The 18,812-nt window shown below is 39.8% G+C and overlaps 1 protein-coding gene across 1 annotated transcript in view; it reads right to left on the bottom strand.

The window, feature by feature from the left end:
* The window catches only part of SMARCC1 (SWI/SNF related, matrix associated, actin dependent regulator of chromatin subfamily c member 1), a 132,708-nt gene that overhangs the window by 74,784 nt on the left and 39,112 nt on the right, over nt 1–18,812 (bottom strand). The window contains exons 8-16 of the mRNA XM_056129210.1: nt 16,671–16,746; nt 14,835–14,960; nt 12,150–12,271; nt 11,377–11,501; nt 8,859–8,918; nt 6,666–6,703; nt 4,136–4,257; nt 1,636–1,707; nt 316–429 (exon numbers count right to left, since the gene is read on the bottom strand). Coding sequence (XP_055985185.1) covers nt 316–429; nt 1,636–1,707; nt 4,136–4,257; nt 6,666–6,703; nt 8,859–8,918; nt 11,377–11,501; nt 12,150–12,271; nt 14,835–14,960; nt 16,671–16,746 — 855 coding nt within the window. The remainder of the gene's footprint in view (nt 1–315; nt 430–1,635; nt 1,708–4,135; nt 4,258–6,665; nt 6,704–8,858; nt 8,919–11,376; nt 11,502–12,149; nt 12,272–14,834; nt 14,961–16,670; nt 16,747–18,812) is intronic.

Genomic DNA, 18,812 nt, shown 5'->3' on the forward strand with positions numbered 1-18,812 from the left:
CCAGGTGTGACCCCTCCGACCAAAGGAAAAAAAAAAAAGGTTAAGCACAGAACTTCTACAATTTCCAAGTCAACTCACTGCATTCCTGCTCCTGTCATGACCTGATAAATAATGTAACCGTAAAATTCTTAAAGAAAAAATTCAGTATTTGTAATAGTGTAAAATTACAAACATTCAATTCCTACATAAAAATTGGGTGAAGTATTTTATTCGCCCAAAAATTTAAAAAGAAAATCTGATTTAACCAAATATTAGACACCAATGTATCAGTAATAACCTGGAAGTAGGATCTGAGAAAAAAGGAAAACATTTCACCTCATCACCGCACAAACATCTCCAGTTAAATTCCTACGACAAGCAGTGCTGGTTAAATACTCCTGTGGGTTTAGGCGATATGTATCAATCATAAAATTTCGATATGCCAAATATCTAAAAAGGTAAAAATGGCAAAATTAATCAAGTAGAAAAATATCCCTTCAGAAACAGTAACTTACCTAGCCAAAATCTTCCTCTACTTCACAACCAAATATAAAACCAAGAAACAAAGACAAATAAAAATCATGAAAAATAGCTCAACAAACAAGAATGACATTGTATTGAACACAAGTCAGGGAAAGAACCCAAAATATACAAAACAATTATGTAAAAAAAGGTCAAACATAAAGTATAAAGATAATGTTAAGTAAAATGAATATAAACTGGGTCATAGAGGTAAGGCTAGAAAACAGTGCCAAAGAGTTAGTATAGGAGGTAGGGCACCTGCCCAGTGCACAGTCAAACCCCCAAGTTCGATTCCTGGAACTGAATATGGTCCCTTAAGCCCGACCAGATTCCTGAGCCTATATCCAGGACAAAGCTCCAAAACCCAAAAGGGCAAAAAAAGTCTGGAAACTGAGGTTAGCTACAGAGAGAAGAGAGTATAAAAAATGAAAGTGAGAAAGAAACTTTCTGTCTAAATACTGGGATTAAGATAGACAGTAAAAGGGCTGGAGATAGTATATTGCATGGGGCGCATGCCTTGCACATGGCTGAGTTGGGTTAGAACCCCAGCACCCCATATGGGCTCCCCTGAATCCTGTCAGGAATAATCCCTGAGTGCAGAGTCAGGAGTCAAGTCCTGAGCACAGCCAGGTATGGCCCCTAAACAAAACAAAAACAAAAGGATAGTAAAATGAATTTTTCCACTGTAAAAGTAAGCAATGCTTAATGTAATTAAGATTAATTAATAAGTAGCAATGTTATCTTGGTAGTCTTCAATTAGCAATTATCGGGAAAATATTGTTTAATAACCCCCTGGATTATGAAACAGGAACTATGTAATCCCTTACACATGCAAAGAGGAGATGGAAACTACTAAGGTGAAACAACCCACTTTACTGCATAATTTATCGTTGGCTCCAAGATCCATATTATCTCAAGGGTTAAAAATAAAATAATTTTAAACCATTTCCTTTGAAACAAGAAACGCTATGCAGCTGAGACATAATGTTTTAAGCAAAATATTTCACAACTTTTACAATCTATCAACAGTGAATTCAGAAGTGCACTAAGAAACCCCCTACTACGAAACATGACAGATAATTTTTTTCTAGTACATAGTAAGAATCAGCATTAAGATCTTTCCGTTTCACTCACATTTCTGGAGTCTTGGATTTGTTTTTCCCATTGAAGAACTCGGGGAGAGCACGCCGCTCAATCACGTGAATACTAAAAAGAAAATGCCAAGAGTTCTTTTTGAAAACATACTAAAATTTTGAACTAAGCTTATTCAAAATTCAAAGTAAACTCTACAAACTTAGCAATGTTTGCAAAATAATCTGTTTGCAGAGTTCTTAGCAATTAATATCAAAAAAAAGCTTTCTAAGCAGGGATGTGGCTCAGGAAGTAGAGGGGTCTTGTTCTTTCTACCACAGTGTCCCATACTCCTCACCTCTGTGATCAAAGTATCATTCCCGCTCTGGCCCCTGGTGGGTGTGACCCCTACAACTATTAAAAATAAAAGTAACTGTACCTTTGCCACCTCCACTATTTAGTAGGTTATCTCAATATTACTTTGCTGTTCCTATAAGCAAACACAAAAATTCCTGAGGGAACTGGAAAGCCAGCTCATAGGGTTGTAGAGCATGATGTAAGGCTGGCAAGTCTGATGCCTGCGTCACTTAGCACCCACGCAACACCTGGTACAGTACTGGGCCTGATACACTGAACTCTCCAGCCTACATTGTCTGAGTCCAGTGAAGAGTGGCACTCAGGCTCCTGAGCACGGCTGGCAAGTGCTCTTCCCCCACAGAGCAATCAGTTATGTACAACTTACTATGTGTCATCCATTAACCATTATTCATGGAAAATAAACTGTGCTCAGTAACAAAAGCTTATTTTAAAAGTGTCAACATAATTTTTTAGAAAGCAAAACAAAAATCTGATCTCTACAAGTCTGAATGCTGAACATGTAGAGAAGAACTAAATGTTAATTCCTTTCCAACTTGTACTTATGAAAGAAAATCAGGAATAACATTCAAAGTGGTTTCAAAGGTATATCAAAAAAATTTCATGGGGGGGGCTGGAACAATAGCACAGCAGGTAGGGCTTTTGTCTTGCACGCGGCCGACCCGGGTTCGATTCCCAGCATCCCATAGGGTCCCCTGAGCACCGCCAGGACTAATTCCTGAGTGCAGAGCCAGGAGTAACCCCTGTGCATTGCCAGGTGTGACCCAAAAAGCCAAAAAAAAAAACAAAAACAAACAAACAAAATTTCATGGTTAAGGTCACAGAAAGTACAGGAGCTAAATAACCTTACATTTCATCCACCCATTTTGTTTCTTGAGCACTGTCAGAACTGGTGGAGGGACAGGTACTCAATCATTGTATAACTGAAACCCAAGCACAAAAATTTGTGCGTCTACAACTGTACCTCATGGTGTTTCACTAATAAAAATTAAAAAAAAAAAAAAAAGAAGTGACAGAGCTGGAAGTAACCTCAAGCACCACCAGATATGGCCCCAAGCCCTCCTTTTTCTACCCCCACAAAAAAAATTTCAAAGAGACAAAACTTGCAGTTGTGAAAAAGTATATAAATCAAAATCATCTACAGCATTTATCTGTAGCCCCAGTAAGTGGATTTTTATATTTGAATATGTTCTCTGAAATAGCTTAGGATATGAATTAGATGTCGTTGTAATAAAAAAAAAAAATTGGGGGGCAAAAGGGTGAACCATGACAGTTCAGTTTTTTGCTTGTTTTTGTTTTGGGGCACACCCAGTGGTATTCAGGGCTTTCCATGACTACTCAGGGATCAGTCCTGTTGGGCCCAGAAGACCATATGGGATGCCAGTAATTGAACCGGGGTCAGCAGCATACAGGACAAGCACCCTACCTGATGTACTGTCTCTCAGCCCCATGACAACTGTTTTGTTTTATTTAAAAAAAAAATTTTTTAAACATTATGGCTTGCAATGCTGTTTAATCTAGGGTTCATGCATAACACAATCCTTACCATGACACCACCTTACCCAGAGTGTCTACCACTGACCTAATGTCCTCACATTTCAGTCCCCCCTCCCTGTGGTAAGTTTCCTGCTGAAGACAAGTTCTCAGTGGGGCAGGGGAGGGGGTGAGATTTGTTATTTCCCTGCTTTGTTTATTTATATTTCACTTAAAGATCACTTTGTCCCTCTCCTGACTAACATCACTCAACATAATACTCTCCAAATCCATCAATATAACATCAAGCTGTGATTTCATACTTTTCTAATAGGTAGTAGTCCATTATGCTGCTCATATTTTGCTAATGAGCAATAGCACAGTGGGTAGAGCATTTGTCTTGCACGTGGCCTTCCCAGGACCCAGGTTCGATTCCTCCGCCCCTCTCGGAGAGCCTGGCAAACTACCAAGAGTATCCCACCCACGTGGCAGAACCTGGCCTCCCCATGGCGTATTCAATATGCCAAAAACAGTAACAAGTCTCACAATGGAGACATTACTGGTGCCTGCTCGAGCAAATCGACGAACAACGGGAGGACAGTGCTACAGTGCTGTCCCCTACAGTGTGAGGACTACGGCAGAACTACACAAATGAATTCACCAAAAGTTCTTTATTCCTACCGATCACGTTCATAATTCTAAGGTGCCTACTCACCAGTTATAATCAAACCATGATGCATAGCTAGGAATGATAATGTGATTAGTCTGCTCTGTCACATTATCTTCACCAGTATCCACTGAACGACTCTGATCACCTTTGCCAGGATCTTCATCTTCCTACAAAATAGATGTCAAAGATCAAAGAAGGAAACAGAAGAAGATAAACAACAGCTTTCAAACTTTCTGATGCTAACTCACAGAAAATGAGGCTACTGATGAAAAACAAGTATCGACAGTCTTTGAAGGCAGGGATGTGGATTGGTGGTAGCAAAGAGAAGACTCCTCATTTTGTGAGACTTTGGGTTTATCCCTGATACTATAAAACACATTGCAAAAGGTGGCCCTTTGAAGCCCGAGCAATAGTACAATGAGCAGGGTACTTGTCTTGCATGGCCTCCTGGGGATAACTTGACACTATGTAATTTATCATAAATAACATTAAGCATGTATAATGAGAATACTAAAGGATGGGGTGATATTACAGTGAAAGGGTAGGACATTTGCCTTGTATGTAGCCGATTTTGGGTTCAATCCCCAGCACATTGTACGTACACCAGAGTCCACCAGGAGATATGCCTGAGCATAGCCAGGTGTAGCCCAAACTGCATTTCTACCCGGGCCCATACCCCCTCCCCCCCCACGCCCCGCTTACCACCACCAACAACCCAAACAAAAAACCCAAGAATACTAACCAAAGGTAAAATTTTGGTATTCACATGTTCTCTAATTTTGTAGTTTATCTACAAGTCACTTGTGATTTTTTTTTTGAGGGGCCATACCTCACTGTGCTCTTGGATTTATTCTTAAGCTTAATTATTAAAGGATAATTAGCACAATAAAAAAAAAAAGAATGACAATGACACCATGGAACTGGGTATTAAAGTAATTATCTAGCCCTCTTTTTTTTTTTGTTGTTTTTTTTTTTTTTGCTTTTTGGGTTACACCTGGCGATGCACAGGGGTTACTCCTGGCTCATGCACTCAGGAAATACTCCTGGCGGTGCTCAGGGAACCATATGGGATGCTGGGAATCGAACCAGGGTCGGCTGCGTGCAAGGCAAACACCCTACCCGCTGTGCTATCGCTCCAGCCCCTATCTAGCCCTCTTAAGAATAAATTATGTAATTCAAATTGTCCATGGTTTTACACCCTTAAGATAAGAAAAAACTTATAGCTAAGTTCTTGGCTTTCTATGTCAGTCTGTTAACTATAGAAAATATAACTTACTCTGAATAGTGACATCCACTTACAAATGTAATATTCATTAATATTCTAAGCATCTATTTGATTAAACTTCAACACCCTTAAGATAAGAAAAAACTTATAGGTAAGTTCTTGGCTTTCTATGTCAGTCTGTTAACTATAGAAAATATAACTTACTCTGAATAATGACATCCATTACAAATGTAATATTCATTAATATTCTAAGCATCTATTTGATTAAGGATTAACTTTACACAAAACTACTTTTTCTTTTTAATGACTTTTCAGGTCACACCTGGTGATACTCAGGGGTTACTCCTAATGGTGCTCAGGTCGACTGTATAGGATGCTGGGGATTGAACTTGGGGCAGCTACATGCAAGGCAAATGCCCTACCCCACTGTGTTGTCACTCCCTGCACAAAAGTTCTTAAGAAAAATCTGATGAAGATTCACGTAGACAAGTTCTTTGAAATACTTTTCATGAAAACACTACATGAATATGTTCATTATTTTATAGCTTGACTTTAAAAAGTAACTTTGAACACTTGACTTAATAGAAAAAAAAAGTTACAACCCATTTTGAACAATTCAGGGAATTTATTTCTAAACGATTATACAAGATTATTCAATTATTGATATGTCTCAAAAGCAGAGTAAATGAAACAGAAGTAACTGACTATAAGGCTTAATAGAGTTATATGCATGATTAAAAACTGTATCAGCTGGATGCTGGCACTAACCAAATAGAAATGAGAGTGAGGAAAACAGGGCCAGGCATGTCCCATGCTTATTTGCACTGCCTGATAATACTTGTAATGATGTAGCCTTCCCTGATTATGATCGAGCGGAGTAATGGAGCCAGAAATTACATCACATCACTGACAAAGACCTAACATGGTAAAAATTACCTCTTGGTACAAATTCTTGGGATCAGACAAAGTATTTTAGTGAGTCAGCACTGTAGCACTATCTTCCCTTGTTCATCGATTTGCTCGAGCAGGCACCAGTAACGTCTCCGTTGTGAGACTTGTTACTGTTTTTGGCATATCGAATATGTCACAGGGAGCTTGCCAGGCTTTGCTGTGCGGGCGGAATACTGCGGTAGCTTGCCAGGCTCCCCGAGAGGGGTGGACGAATCAAACCCAGGTCGGCCACGTACAAGGCAAATGCCCTACCCGCAATGCTATGGCTCCAGTCCTTAGTGAGTAAATAAAACAGAAATTTTAAAAAGTGGAGGGACCTTGAAATATAGTAATTCTAATGACTGCTCAATATATAGGGTTCTTAAGAGAGCTCCTCATGTACTAGGAGTAGCTCATTACCTTTCCTCCTGTTGTGACTGCTTCTTCATCTTGCTCATCTACAAAATCAAATAGATGATTTACGTAAAGAACAGGTAAGCGCCATTTGCATTACTTAAAAACATTTAAGATTTATATAATACTAAACAAAAGGAAAAATTAGCATTTTAAGCCAAATTCATGTCAAATAGCTCAGCAAATCAGAGTTGTATAAAAAAGCACAAATAGAAATTCAAAGCATGTTTAAATTTTTTTAGACTGTTTTAGTAATGATCTTGTTCAACAGAAAAGAAAAATCATCGGGGCTTGTGCCTTCTGGTGTTTGGTCAAACTAATTAATAACAACTGGATCCGAAAGATAGTGAATAAAGAGTAAGGAGTTAAGAAAGAATATACACAATCCCTAGAGACCAAATCCTATAAGGCATTAATACTTTCTGATGATGGGTAATCTAAATGATCTTTCAAAGAACAGGGGTGGGACGGGTGGGGCTGGAGAGGTAGTACATAAGGTTGGACGCTGCTCTTACATACAGCTGACCCTGATTTGATCCCCAGAACCATATAAGTTCCCAGTGCAGAGCCAGGAATAACACAATTCTCAGCAACACCCAGAATAGCACAAAGTCCCCTCGCCTGAACAAAGAAGAGAAGCAACTCCAATTATAATTTAATTTGTGTAATAAGGTGTTATTAAAATCCTGCAACTTTTTGTTTTCAAAAAGTTATTAAGACCATGGTAGTAAGAAAGAAAGTCCAGTTTAAGTGAACCAAGAAGGACGAGGGATGTAACTCAGTGGTATAGCACTTGCCTTGCATGTGTGAGGCCCTGGGTTCACTCTCTGGAACCACCAAAAAGGAGAGAGGAAGAGAAGAAAAAAGGGAGAAAAGAAGGAGAGAGGGAAAGTGGGTCAGGAGACAGAGGACAGACGGGAAGGGGAAAGGGAGAAGGGGAGAGGAAAAAAGATAGAGGGTGGAAGAAGTGGGGAGGGAAGTAGAGGAGGAGAGCCATTTTCCATTACCTTATTAATTCAGCAAATACATCTAAGAACTATTTTAAGTTTTTTGTTTGTTTTGGGGTCATATTCAGCAGTGCTCAAAGCTGCTCCTAACTAAGTTCCACAAAGCCCTCATGGAAATTGCAGTGTCCCCAAGAATTGCTATTTAAAAAGCATTGATTTGGTACTGATATTCAAACCAAGGTAAAAGCACTTTGACAATACTTCTTTTCATTGATTTTGCTAATATAACACCTTTACATGTGCTTTCATCAAGAAAACGTTCTATTTTCAACCTAATCCAAACTGGAATTACTCACTGCTGTTCAATGACAGGTTTTAAGTCAGAAAAACAAGACCTGTTTAGTGAAATGAAGTAGAAAAAACTCTCTCAATCACTCATTCAGGATCACTGTAATTTTTTCAAAAGAGAACTCACTTAAGTAGGGGAAAAGAACCCTAAAGTCGGGGCTGGAGTGATAGCACAGTGGGTGGGGCGTTTGCCTTGCACACGGCCGACCCGGGTTCGATTCCCAGCATCCATATGGTCCCCCAAGCATCACCTGGAGTAATTCCTGAGGTGCATAATAAGCCAGGAGTAACCCCTATGCATCACCAGGTGTAACCCAAAAAGCTCCACCCCCCCCAAAAAAGTCTCTATTTCCACACACAGATCTCAAAAATTTCTTTTTTGCTTGCAAAGATTATATATTTTAATCATGTTTATTTAAAACTCAGACATTCTGGGCCGAAGTAATAGTACAAGGGTAGCTCTCTTGTCTTGCATGCAGATGACCCAGGTTTGATGCCTTGTATCCCATATGGTCAGCCCTGACAGAAGTGATCCCTGAACAAAGAGCCTGCCTGAGCACTGTCCTGTGCACTGCCAAGTATGACCCCCAAATTAAAAAAGAAATAAAACTCATTCTGATTTAAGCATAACATTACCACCTTTGTTGATTTGCAGGAAAACATCCTAATTTTTAGTTTAAACAAAACCATAAGCATTAAGAGGGGCAGGCAGTTAACTACAAAAGTAAAGAATACATTGATGACAATGAGTATACATTACCAAAGCAGTGAAACAATGATATTAAGATCATCAGCAGCAATTGAAAGTGGCATTTCTCAGAAAAGGGGTATCAGTAAGCTGAAATGAATTCAAGAAAAGAACAACAAAGAATTGTACAGAACTTTTGTTTTTGGGTTTTTTTACCTAGATCTGCTACTGTTCCTCCTTTAACCGGTGTGTTTTCAGAATCTTTCTTTGGATTTACTAGAAAGAAAAATAAAATTACATCTTAGGGGGAAAGGTTCACTTGGCCAAGTAGAAAACAGGATAGGGCATGATTAAGAGGTACATTCATTCCACTCCTTAACATTAGGTATCGTACTAAATGTTCAAAGTACAAGCCTGTAAGGCTGGAGAGATAGTACAGAGGGTAGGGCTTTGGCCTTGCATGGGGTCCCAGATCATCCACATGGTCACAGGAGCACTGCCAGGTATAATTCCTGAGTGCAGAGCCAGGAGTGACCCCTGAGGATAACAGGATATGATTAAAAAAAAAAAAGCAAGCCAGGTGAAAAGTATTAACACTACACTGAAGTACACGTCTTCATTATTTAGACACCAATATTTTTCATCATAAAAATATATAGGACAAGGGCTGGCGTGATAGCACAGCGGGTAGGGTGTTTGCCTTGCACGCGGTTGACCCGGGTTTGATTCCCAGCATCCCATCTGGTCCCCCGAGCTCCGCCAGGAGTAATTCCTGAGTGCAGAGCCAGGAGAACCCCTGAGAATCACCGGGTGTGACCCAAAAAGCAAAACAACAACAACAAAAATATATATATGGACAAAAGCACTGAAAAAACTTCTATTTCTTTTCTAAATACAGTTTATTGCACATCTGTAGAATCCAATTTTTGTGCTGGGCACATTTAAGGAAAACTGATTTCTTTTAACAAATCTACATGAATTTCAAAACACTGAAATTTCTTTTTTTTTGTTTTGTGGGGGAAGGAGGGGTCCACTCCCAGCAATTCTCAAGAGTACTCCTGGCTGTGAACTCAAGAAATCACTCCTTGTAGAACTCAGGCGACCATATAGGGTCAAAACCAAGTCAGCTGCATTAAGGCAAGCACTCTACCCACTACCCACTCTCTCCAGCCTCTTCTTCAATCTTTTAACACAAAAGTTGTTCTAACTGCTATAATCTTAGTACATCATATTTTCCTGATAGTGTGGTATGTCTGGGCATGCTAGTATGTTTAATTACATCATTTTCAATAAATTTTATTTTTAGTAAATGCCCAATGTCCATAGGCAACTAGCTTCAGGGATGCAAAGAAAAGACCCTAATAACCTTCCTATTAAAAAATGGCATAATTTTGGTCGAGCAATAGTACAGCGGGAAGGGCATTTTCCTTGCACATGAACCTGGGTTCTGGTCCCCTGAGCACCACCAGGAGTAATCCCTAAGTGAAAAGTCAAGAGAAAACCCTGAACACAACTGGATGTGTCCCCAAAACAAACCAAAATAAGGCATACTTTAATGCAACTGAAGTGAAAGTGCAAAAAGACCATTGAAACAAAGAAAGAAAAGCAGACCCAAAAAAAAGAATGTGCGCAATTTATAAGACAGTAACATGAAATTCTTAAGTACAACTGAGCACTAACATAAAAATAAAACAGAGGAAGGAATGCATGCAAGGGACTGAAATGGATAGAAGGGCTGGATCGCAGGCCAGGCATATTCAAAGCCTCAAGTTCAATCCTTGGCACTGAATGGTTCCTTAAACACTACAGGGTATAGTCCTGGAGGCCTACTGCACTACTAGGCTCACGCAGAATCATATCATCCCGGCACCAGATCATCTGGTCCAGCTGGCAGAGAAATACTGGGAGCAATTAATTCCCAGGCCCCCGAGTAATGTTTAAGAGGCCTCTGTCAAAAGAGGGAAGAGTGTGGTTAGATGGTGTTAATTCATATCAGAGCTCTTATAATAGAAGAAAGCACTTTTAAAGTACATAAAGAGAAACATGACAGAGGACCAAATTCAAAAAGAAAACAAGATGATCCTCAATATATATGCCCTTAAAGGGCTGGAGCAATAGCACAGCGGGTAGGGCATTTGCCTTGCAACGCAGCCGACCCAGGTTTGATTTCCAGCATCCCATATGGGCCCTTGAGCACTGCCAGGGGTAATTCCTGAGTGCATGAGCTAGGAGTAACCCCTGTGCATCATCGGGTATGACCCAAAAAGAAAAAAAAAAAAGAAAAAAAATATGCTCTTAGAAAGCAAAGTATCAGATACATGAAGAAATTCATGTAGAAAAAAATTTAACACCGATAAAGAGTAAAACAAGATAAATTCAGAGTTTAAATGGTTAATATCCTACCAATATTGATGCAAATAGGCTAGACCGTATACAAATACACTTCATTTGCTTAACTGTATTCTGTTGGGCCTAATACTATTAATGATGAATTATTATGAAGTATGGGTAAACTCTGGTCACGGTGTGCTTTATAATAAACAGTAAAAATACATCAAAAAAGAAAGGGGGGAAAATAAAAAATTTCATGAATGTGAAGTTTGAAAGTAGAAATCTTCTATACTTTAGAAAGTCTGAGAACTGAGGACTAGAATGAGATACCAATCATTATACCTTGCTGAGATTATGATTAAGTCATGTCTAACACTTATTGTCATGGGAAGAAAACACAAACCATTTTTTGGAAGTACAACTTCCTCGATGTTGGGTACAGGTGTTGGGTCCTCCATGTCCTTGGTAAGATCTTCTTGCTCCTCCTCTTCTTTCTGATTTCTGCGCTTCCCATAAAGACTAGCTTGCCTTAAACAACAAAATTGTTCATTTTTTAAAATTATAACTACTATAACAGCAAACAATTTCAGCATCAATATCTTCATTATTTGTATCTATGATGTTTAGAATCACCAGGAGACTTTGGGCCACACCAAGTGATGTTCCGGGAGCCATGCAGTGCTTCGAAGAGAAGCTAGACCTCCAGCAGGCAAACCATGTGCTGCAGTCATTTGAACAACCCCTCCTTAGCCCCCAGAATAACAGAATAACTTTTAAAGACAAAGAAAAGGCTAGAGGAATAAACAGGATTAAGGCACTTGCCTGGGGCTGACTCCAGGCCAATCCCCAGCACTATTTACAGTCCCCTGAGTATCACCAGGAGTGATTCCTGAGCACTGAGTCGGTACCCAAGAAAGGCTAGGGCATACCTAGTGTGGCCTAACCACTGAATTATGAGTCCCCCACAAACAAAATAAAGATAGTATTCAGGCTGCTGGCATATAAGTATGAAATAAGACTACCAATGGAAGATAGGAAGAACTATGAAAGCAAAGACTTCCAACCAAGTCAAAGTAAGACTTTCTCTATCAGCACAACTTCCAACTGTGGGAAGTTGAAAATAAATATAATAAAAATTGTGGGAAGCCCCTTGGTATTTGTTTTAATGTCTCTTACCCTTTCTTCCCACTCTTCTTCCGTGATTCTGTGGGAGCTGGAGGTGGTGGGGAAGGGGAATGTTTCCTTTTACGAGCATTCGCTGATGCTTTTCTATCTCTTCTCTCTGGACTTCTGACTGGCTAGGAAAAAGTAAATGGAAATAAATATCAGCCAGATATGCCAACTTCTCCATTTCAACAAACCCTGTCCAAGAGTGAAATTTTGGAGCTGGAGTGGTAACACAGCGGATAGGGCATTTGCCTTGCATGCGGCCAACCCAGGTTCAATTCCCAGCATCCCATATGGTCCCCTGAGCACTGCCAGGAGTAATTACTGAGTGCAGAGCCAGGAGTAACCACTGTGTATTGCCAGGTGTGACCCCCCCAAAAAAAGCAAAAAAGAAATGAAATTTCATACAAACAGTAACAAATTCCCTAGCTCAGATTCCATCAAACAGTCTAAACCACTACCAGTTCACAGACTTCCCTTTACCTCTCAGATGGAACAGACCCCATAAATGATAAATGTAATCAATCTTAAAGAACTAGGCTACAAAATCCAAACATACTCAAAAAGCTGTTCTTGTACAACGAAAAGTCGTTCTTATTCACATTCCATATTTCTAGGTGGGAAAATAGATTTAGTAACTACTAGAATTAAATGAACAATCTATTAAATTATAAAATACAAAGAGGCTGAATAATCTTGTGGAAAAATGTCAGAAAACAAATTTATACTGAAAAACAGGAATAAAATTAATGACACAAAAGATTAGAATTTGTTGGATCTGAGTGATGGAACAGTGAGTGGATAGGGTATCTGCATTGCATGTGACCTACTTGGGTTTGATCCCCAGCATCCCATATGGGGACCCCTGATCACCACCAGGATTAATTTCTAAATACAGAGACAGGAGTAAACCCTGAGCATCGCTAGGTGTGACCACCTCCCCACGCCCCCCAAAATTGGAATTTGTTATAAAAATTCAAGATGCAAAACTATCTCTCTTAGCAGATATTTTTTTATACAGAAAACCCTAAGGACTCCACAAAAAACTGTAAATAAACAAGTCAATAGTTGCAAAATACATCACAACATGCAAAACCTAAAGTGTATATAACTAGCAACTTAACATAGTAAGGACAGGGATACATGTGCTATGTATGTTCAAGGCCCTAAGTTCAGTCCCTGGCACAGTACATCCTAGGAACCACCATAAAGAACACAAATGAGAAAAGGCCTATAAAATAATCTAAGAGCTGTGTCAGAATTTTGTTTTGTTCTCCATTTCCCACACCGCCCCCTTAACTTCTACGTATTTTTTTTAAAAAAAAAAAGAAGCTGAGGGGCCAGAGCAATAGGACAGCAGAAGGGCATTTTCCTTGCACACCTGTGTTTGAATCCCAGCATCTCATATGATGCCCAAAAATCCCTGCCTGAGAGCAGAGCCAGGAGTAACCCTAGTACTATTGCAGGTGATATTGGGGGGGAGTTGGGGGGGGGGGGAATTGACACTGTCATACTCCTTAATTATCTATTGTTAGTTGCTTTGTAGCACCAAATTGGGATCTAAGGCCTCCAAGAGAAGATTTAATAGAAAATCACAATTACACATATCTTTGATTATTTTGAGACTAAAATTGATTTTTCTTTTTTTTGCTTTGGGGCTACACCCAGCAGTGGTTAGGGGTTACTGCTGGCTCCACACCCAGAAATCACTCCAGACAGTGCTGGGGGACCATACAGGATGGCAGGATAGAACCTGGATCAGCTGCATGCAAGGCAAGCACCTTAAACACTGTATTATTGCTCCAGTCCCTAAAATTTGATTTTTTAAAAGTGACATTAAGTAAATTTATATGTTAACCATTCCCCAAAAAGAATAAGCCATATAAATCTTAACCAGAACAGATATAGAAGGTACAGTATAATGATGAAACAGGAAGTAGAAAATTCCTAATGATATGAAAGACTTGGTTTAAATTACATAAAGGGAAAAAGGAAGCTTATCCTCCAAATTAGTTTTCTTGGGGCAATAGCTTTAGTACAATGGGTAGGGTGGCTTGCCTTGTAAGTGGCTGACCCAGGTTCAATCCCCAACCTCCCATATAGTCCTCCCAAGCCCACCAGGAGCTTCCTGAGTGCACAACTAGGAGTAATCCCTGAGCACCACAAGTATGTACCTCCGTACTTACACCAAAAAAAAAAAAAAAATCAAAATTAATTAAAGCAAAAGTGAACACTGGAAGAAATAAAAAGACTACATTCAAACATATTTTTCTGACAAAAGAACTTTCGAGAAGAAATTTTAGTAAGAAAATCACAGGTAGGGCCAGAGCGATAGAACAGCAGGTAGGGCATTTGCCTTGCATGCAGCTGACCTTGGTTCGATCCAGCATCCCATAGGTTCCCCGAGCACCACCAGGAGTAATTCCTGAGTGCAGAGCCAGGAGCTACCCCTAGCATTACTGGCTATGACCCAAAAAGCAAAAAATAAATAAAACAGTCTTAATGTTTGCAGATGTTTATGTCCCTTTTTGCAGAGTACCAGGTTCCTGAAAAACCCATTCAGTTATTTAGCAATATATAATTTGACAGATTATACATACTGATTGGTGTGTGGCAGCAATTAAAAAAATTGTTAATATTCAGACCAAGAATCAAAGAACACCTATTGGAGAAAAATGATACCAAACCAAGTACCTCTTCATTCTTCGTTGAAATTCGCTGACGAAAACTCACAGGTTTCCTGTTTTCATCTACCTCGTAATCCTCCTCATTCATCCATTCATTGAAAACATCAGTGTCCAAAATCCATTTTGCATGAACCTAAAACCACAACACACAAATATCTGTATAAATAATGAAGTAATTTAAAAGTACTTGAAATTTCATTAAAAGAATCTTCACAAATTTTGAAAAGAAGGGACCTAAATGTTATCTGATGGTAAAGCACATGCTTTACATGAGGCCCTGGGTTCAAAAACCAAACATGCACACCAAAAACATTAGGAAGGCAAGAAATTGGGGCCAGAGCAATAGTACAGATAGTACAGATAGGGAGTTTGCCTTGCACGCAGACAATTGGATTAGATCCCTGGCAGCCCATATGGTCCCCCAAGTACTGCCACTCCTGAGAGCAGAGCCAAAAGTAACCCCTGAGGGCATATGCTGCCAGAGCTCAAGTGCTGCTTTTCTTTGTTGTTTTTTTTTTTTTTTTTGCTTTTTGGGTCACACCCAGCGATGCACTCAGGAATCACCCCTGGCGGTGCTCAGGGGACTATATGGGATGCTGGGAATTGAACCCGGGCAAATGCCCTACCCGCTGTGCTATTGCTCCAGCGTCATGTGCTGCTTTTGCCCATGTGGACTGAGCACATGTATCGCCCGCATCTCCCCTCTTGAGATGTGTACTTTCACGCTTTTGTGTCTATTATCAGCCATAAAATTTCCACCATTATTTAAATAAAATATCAAAGCAATATTCTGGAAAAAAAACAAACAAACAAAAAACCCCACAAAAGTAACCCCTGAGCACTGCCAGGCATGACCCAAAGGGGGGGAGGGGAAGGGCAAGAAATTAATTTCTTATTCTATCTCCAACTTTAGTTATCTTGTACACTCTAAAAACATTTTAAGTCTAACCATTTTGAATTTTTAATTTATTTAAAAGAATACAGTGTACAAAAAGTCACTGGGTTTGCAAAAATTGAAGCTTCTGAAAACTGACATCTTAAATTTGACAATCATGTCTTCTCTCATTTCAGCTTGAGTTTGACAGAAAGAATAATAAGATATTTAAGATGCAAGGCCAGACAGATAGTACAGTGGGTAGGGTACTTGCCTTACATATGACCAACCCAGGTTTGATCCCTGGCACCCCATATGGTCCTCTCAACACTGCCAGGCGTAATTCCAAAGGACAAACCCAGGAGTAAGCCCTGAGCATCATTTGTGTGTCCCAGAAACAAAACCAAACCAAAAAATTTGGGTTGTTTTTGGGCCACACCCTGTGGTTCTAGAACTTACTCCTGGTTCTGCACTGAGAATCACTCCAGTGAGGGCTCAAAAGAACCACATGAGGTTAAGGGGACTAAACCCAGTTTGGTCACATGCAAGTCAAACACCCTACCCACTGTACCATTGCTCTGGCCTCATAATGCAGTATTTCTAATTACAGACACTGCATTTAACATTATGTCCTCAACTTTAAAAAATAAAGATTGTTCTGAGAAGTGGAAAGATTGTGGGTAAGGCAGTTTTACAGAGCTGACCCAAGTTCAATCCCTGGCACCACATATGTTTGATCTGATGAAAACACTTAAATATAAAAATATGAGAAAATATTTATATTTGTATTCTGATAAACAAAAACAAAATATAATGTGCGAACCAAGGATCTCTGAGGACCACTAGATGTGGTCTGGTGGGCTCCAGTACACTGAGCCAAAGCATCAAACAACTGGGGAAAATATCACTGGGTTACATGGGAAGGTGCTCCTCTTCCCAAAAATTAGTTAAAATAAATTAAATCTTTACCTTCCATGGCTTTTCTGGAATTGGTGGGTCTTCAATTTCTGCATCAACATCATTACTATGGACCCATGTATCATAGCTATAAAAGATACAGAATAAAAGGAAAAAACAAGTTAGAACTAAACTCATGCACTAAAAAGATTCTAATCAGAGATTAAAATATAATACCATTACAATCCAGTGTTAGCAATTTGTCATAACCCTTTTTGTTTGTTTTGGGCCACACCCCACAATGCTCTGCACTCAGAACTCACTCGTAGTGATGTGCAGAGGACCATATGGGATGCCAGACATTGAACCTGCCTCGGCTGTATGCAGGGCAAGTACCCGCTGTACTATCACTCTAGCACCTTACAACCTTTCATTACCACTATCAAAAAAATTCTTCTGTAAAATTCACCAATAATGTTTATTAATCCCAAATATCAAGCTTAAGTCCACAGAATTTTAACAAGCTGGTAACTGTCCTCAAAGCACTTTGCTCACTTCACCTCCAACATAGTACTATCATCTGGGATTTCTTCTAGTCAAGACACTCTCCCTCTATCTCCACAACCAGTTTGTCCTCTTCTCCAGAAATGAACAATGGAAGACTCCATTCACGTTTCAGTTTTTGCATTAATCATACCTAGATCTTATCTAGTTCTTCTCTACTTAGTAAATTCAATGCCTCCATAATGTCTTATGGCATCAAACATTACTGATGATTTGAAATCATATTATCTACTTCCGAATTTGGGACTCATGAATCAAACTGCCAAATTCATCACTCTTCTAATAAGATTGTTATGATTATCAAACTGAAAAGCTGGGGATATGGTTCAGTGGTAAGAGTACTTTGCCTTGTATGTGTGAAGTCTGGGGTTCAATTCCCGGCAATATAAAAAAGTTAAAGGGCAGTAAGAGGCTGGAGGTTTCAAAAGAACCAAACTTAAAAGTCAACACATGGTGGGGCTGGAGCAATAGCACAGCGGGTAGGGCGCTTGCCTTGCACGCGGCCAACCTGGGCTCAATTCCCAGCATCCTATATGGTCCCCCAAGCACCGCCAGGAGTAATTCCTGAGTGCATGAGCCAGGAGTAACCCCTGTGCAAAGCTGGATGTGACCCAAAAAGAAAAAAGTCAACACATGGTGGCTGGAATGACAGTACAACAAGCAGATCAACTGGCCTACCCAAATATGCAGCCAACCTGGGTTGAATCCTCGCACCACACAACCTATAACCAAACCATCAAAAACTTCTAATTAATTCCATGTTCAAATTGTGTCCAAGAACACTCACAAAAATGTAGTCCAATGGTAAAACACACATTGTGTGTGTCCTTGTTTTGGGTGGTTAGGGGAGCAGAGAGTTTGGGCCAGACCAGGCTACCTCAGAGCTTACCCTGTTTCTATGCTCAGGGGTCACTCCTGGTTGTGCTGAGGTAACTATATGGGGTGCTGGGAATTGAAGCTGTGCACACAGTAAGCACCAAACTTCCTGTACTATCCTGCCAGTTCCAAGTCAACTTTTTTACAGTGGGATATTTGTCAAGGCCTCACAATGTGCTTCTATGACTGTCCTTGACTCCACCTCTTAGGATTCTCCCCTCACTAACTTTACACTGAACTACTGAACTGTAATACCTTTATTGTTTGGGGTTTGTTTTTTGGGTTTTTTTTTTGGGGGGGGGAGCTGGTGATTGGGCCACACTCAGCAGTACTCAGGGATTCTTCCTGGCTCTACACTCAGAATCAGCAATCATTCCTGGTAGGCTACGGGGACCTTATAAGGTGCTGGGGATCAAATCCTAGTCTGCCACATACAATGCACACGTCCTACCTACTGGACTATTATTACTCTGGCCCCTGACCTTTAGAGGTACTCTAAACATTCCAAACAATGATGACTTCATGCACTTTATTACAATAGTTTTTTTGTTAACAAAAAAAAAATACAGAACAAAGAATGACTTTAGATATTAGAAGTGTTTTATAGAAAGTATTTCACCCATGACATACCATACAGTTCCCCAAGCACCGTCAGGAGTGATTCCTGAATGCAGAACAAGGAGTAAACCCTGAGTATCACCATATGTGGCACTTTCCTCAAAAAACCCCCCAAATTAAATTTGACTTAAAAAAAAAAACCATAAAGCCAAAACT

This window comes from Sorex fumeus, unplaced genomic scaffold, assembly GCF_029834395.1.
Source record: "Sorex fumeus unplaced genomic scaffold, SorFum_2.1 ptg000072l, whole genome shotgun sequence".
In the NCBI taxonomy this organism is placed as follows: domain Eukaryota; kingdom Metazoa; phylum Chordata; class Mammalia; order Eulipotyphla; family Soricidae; genus Sorex; species Sorex fumeus.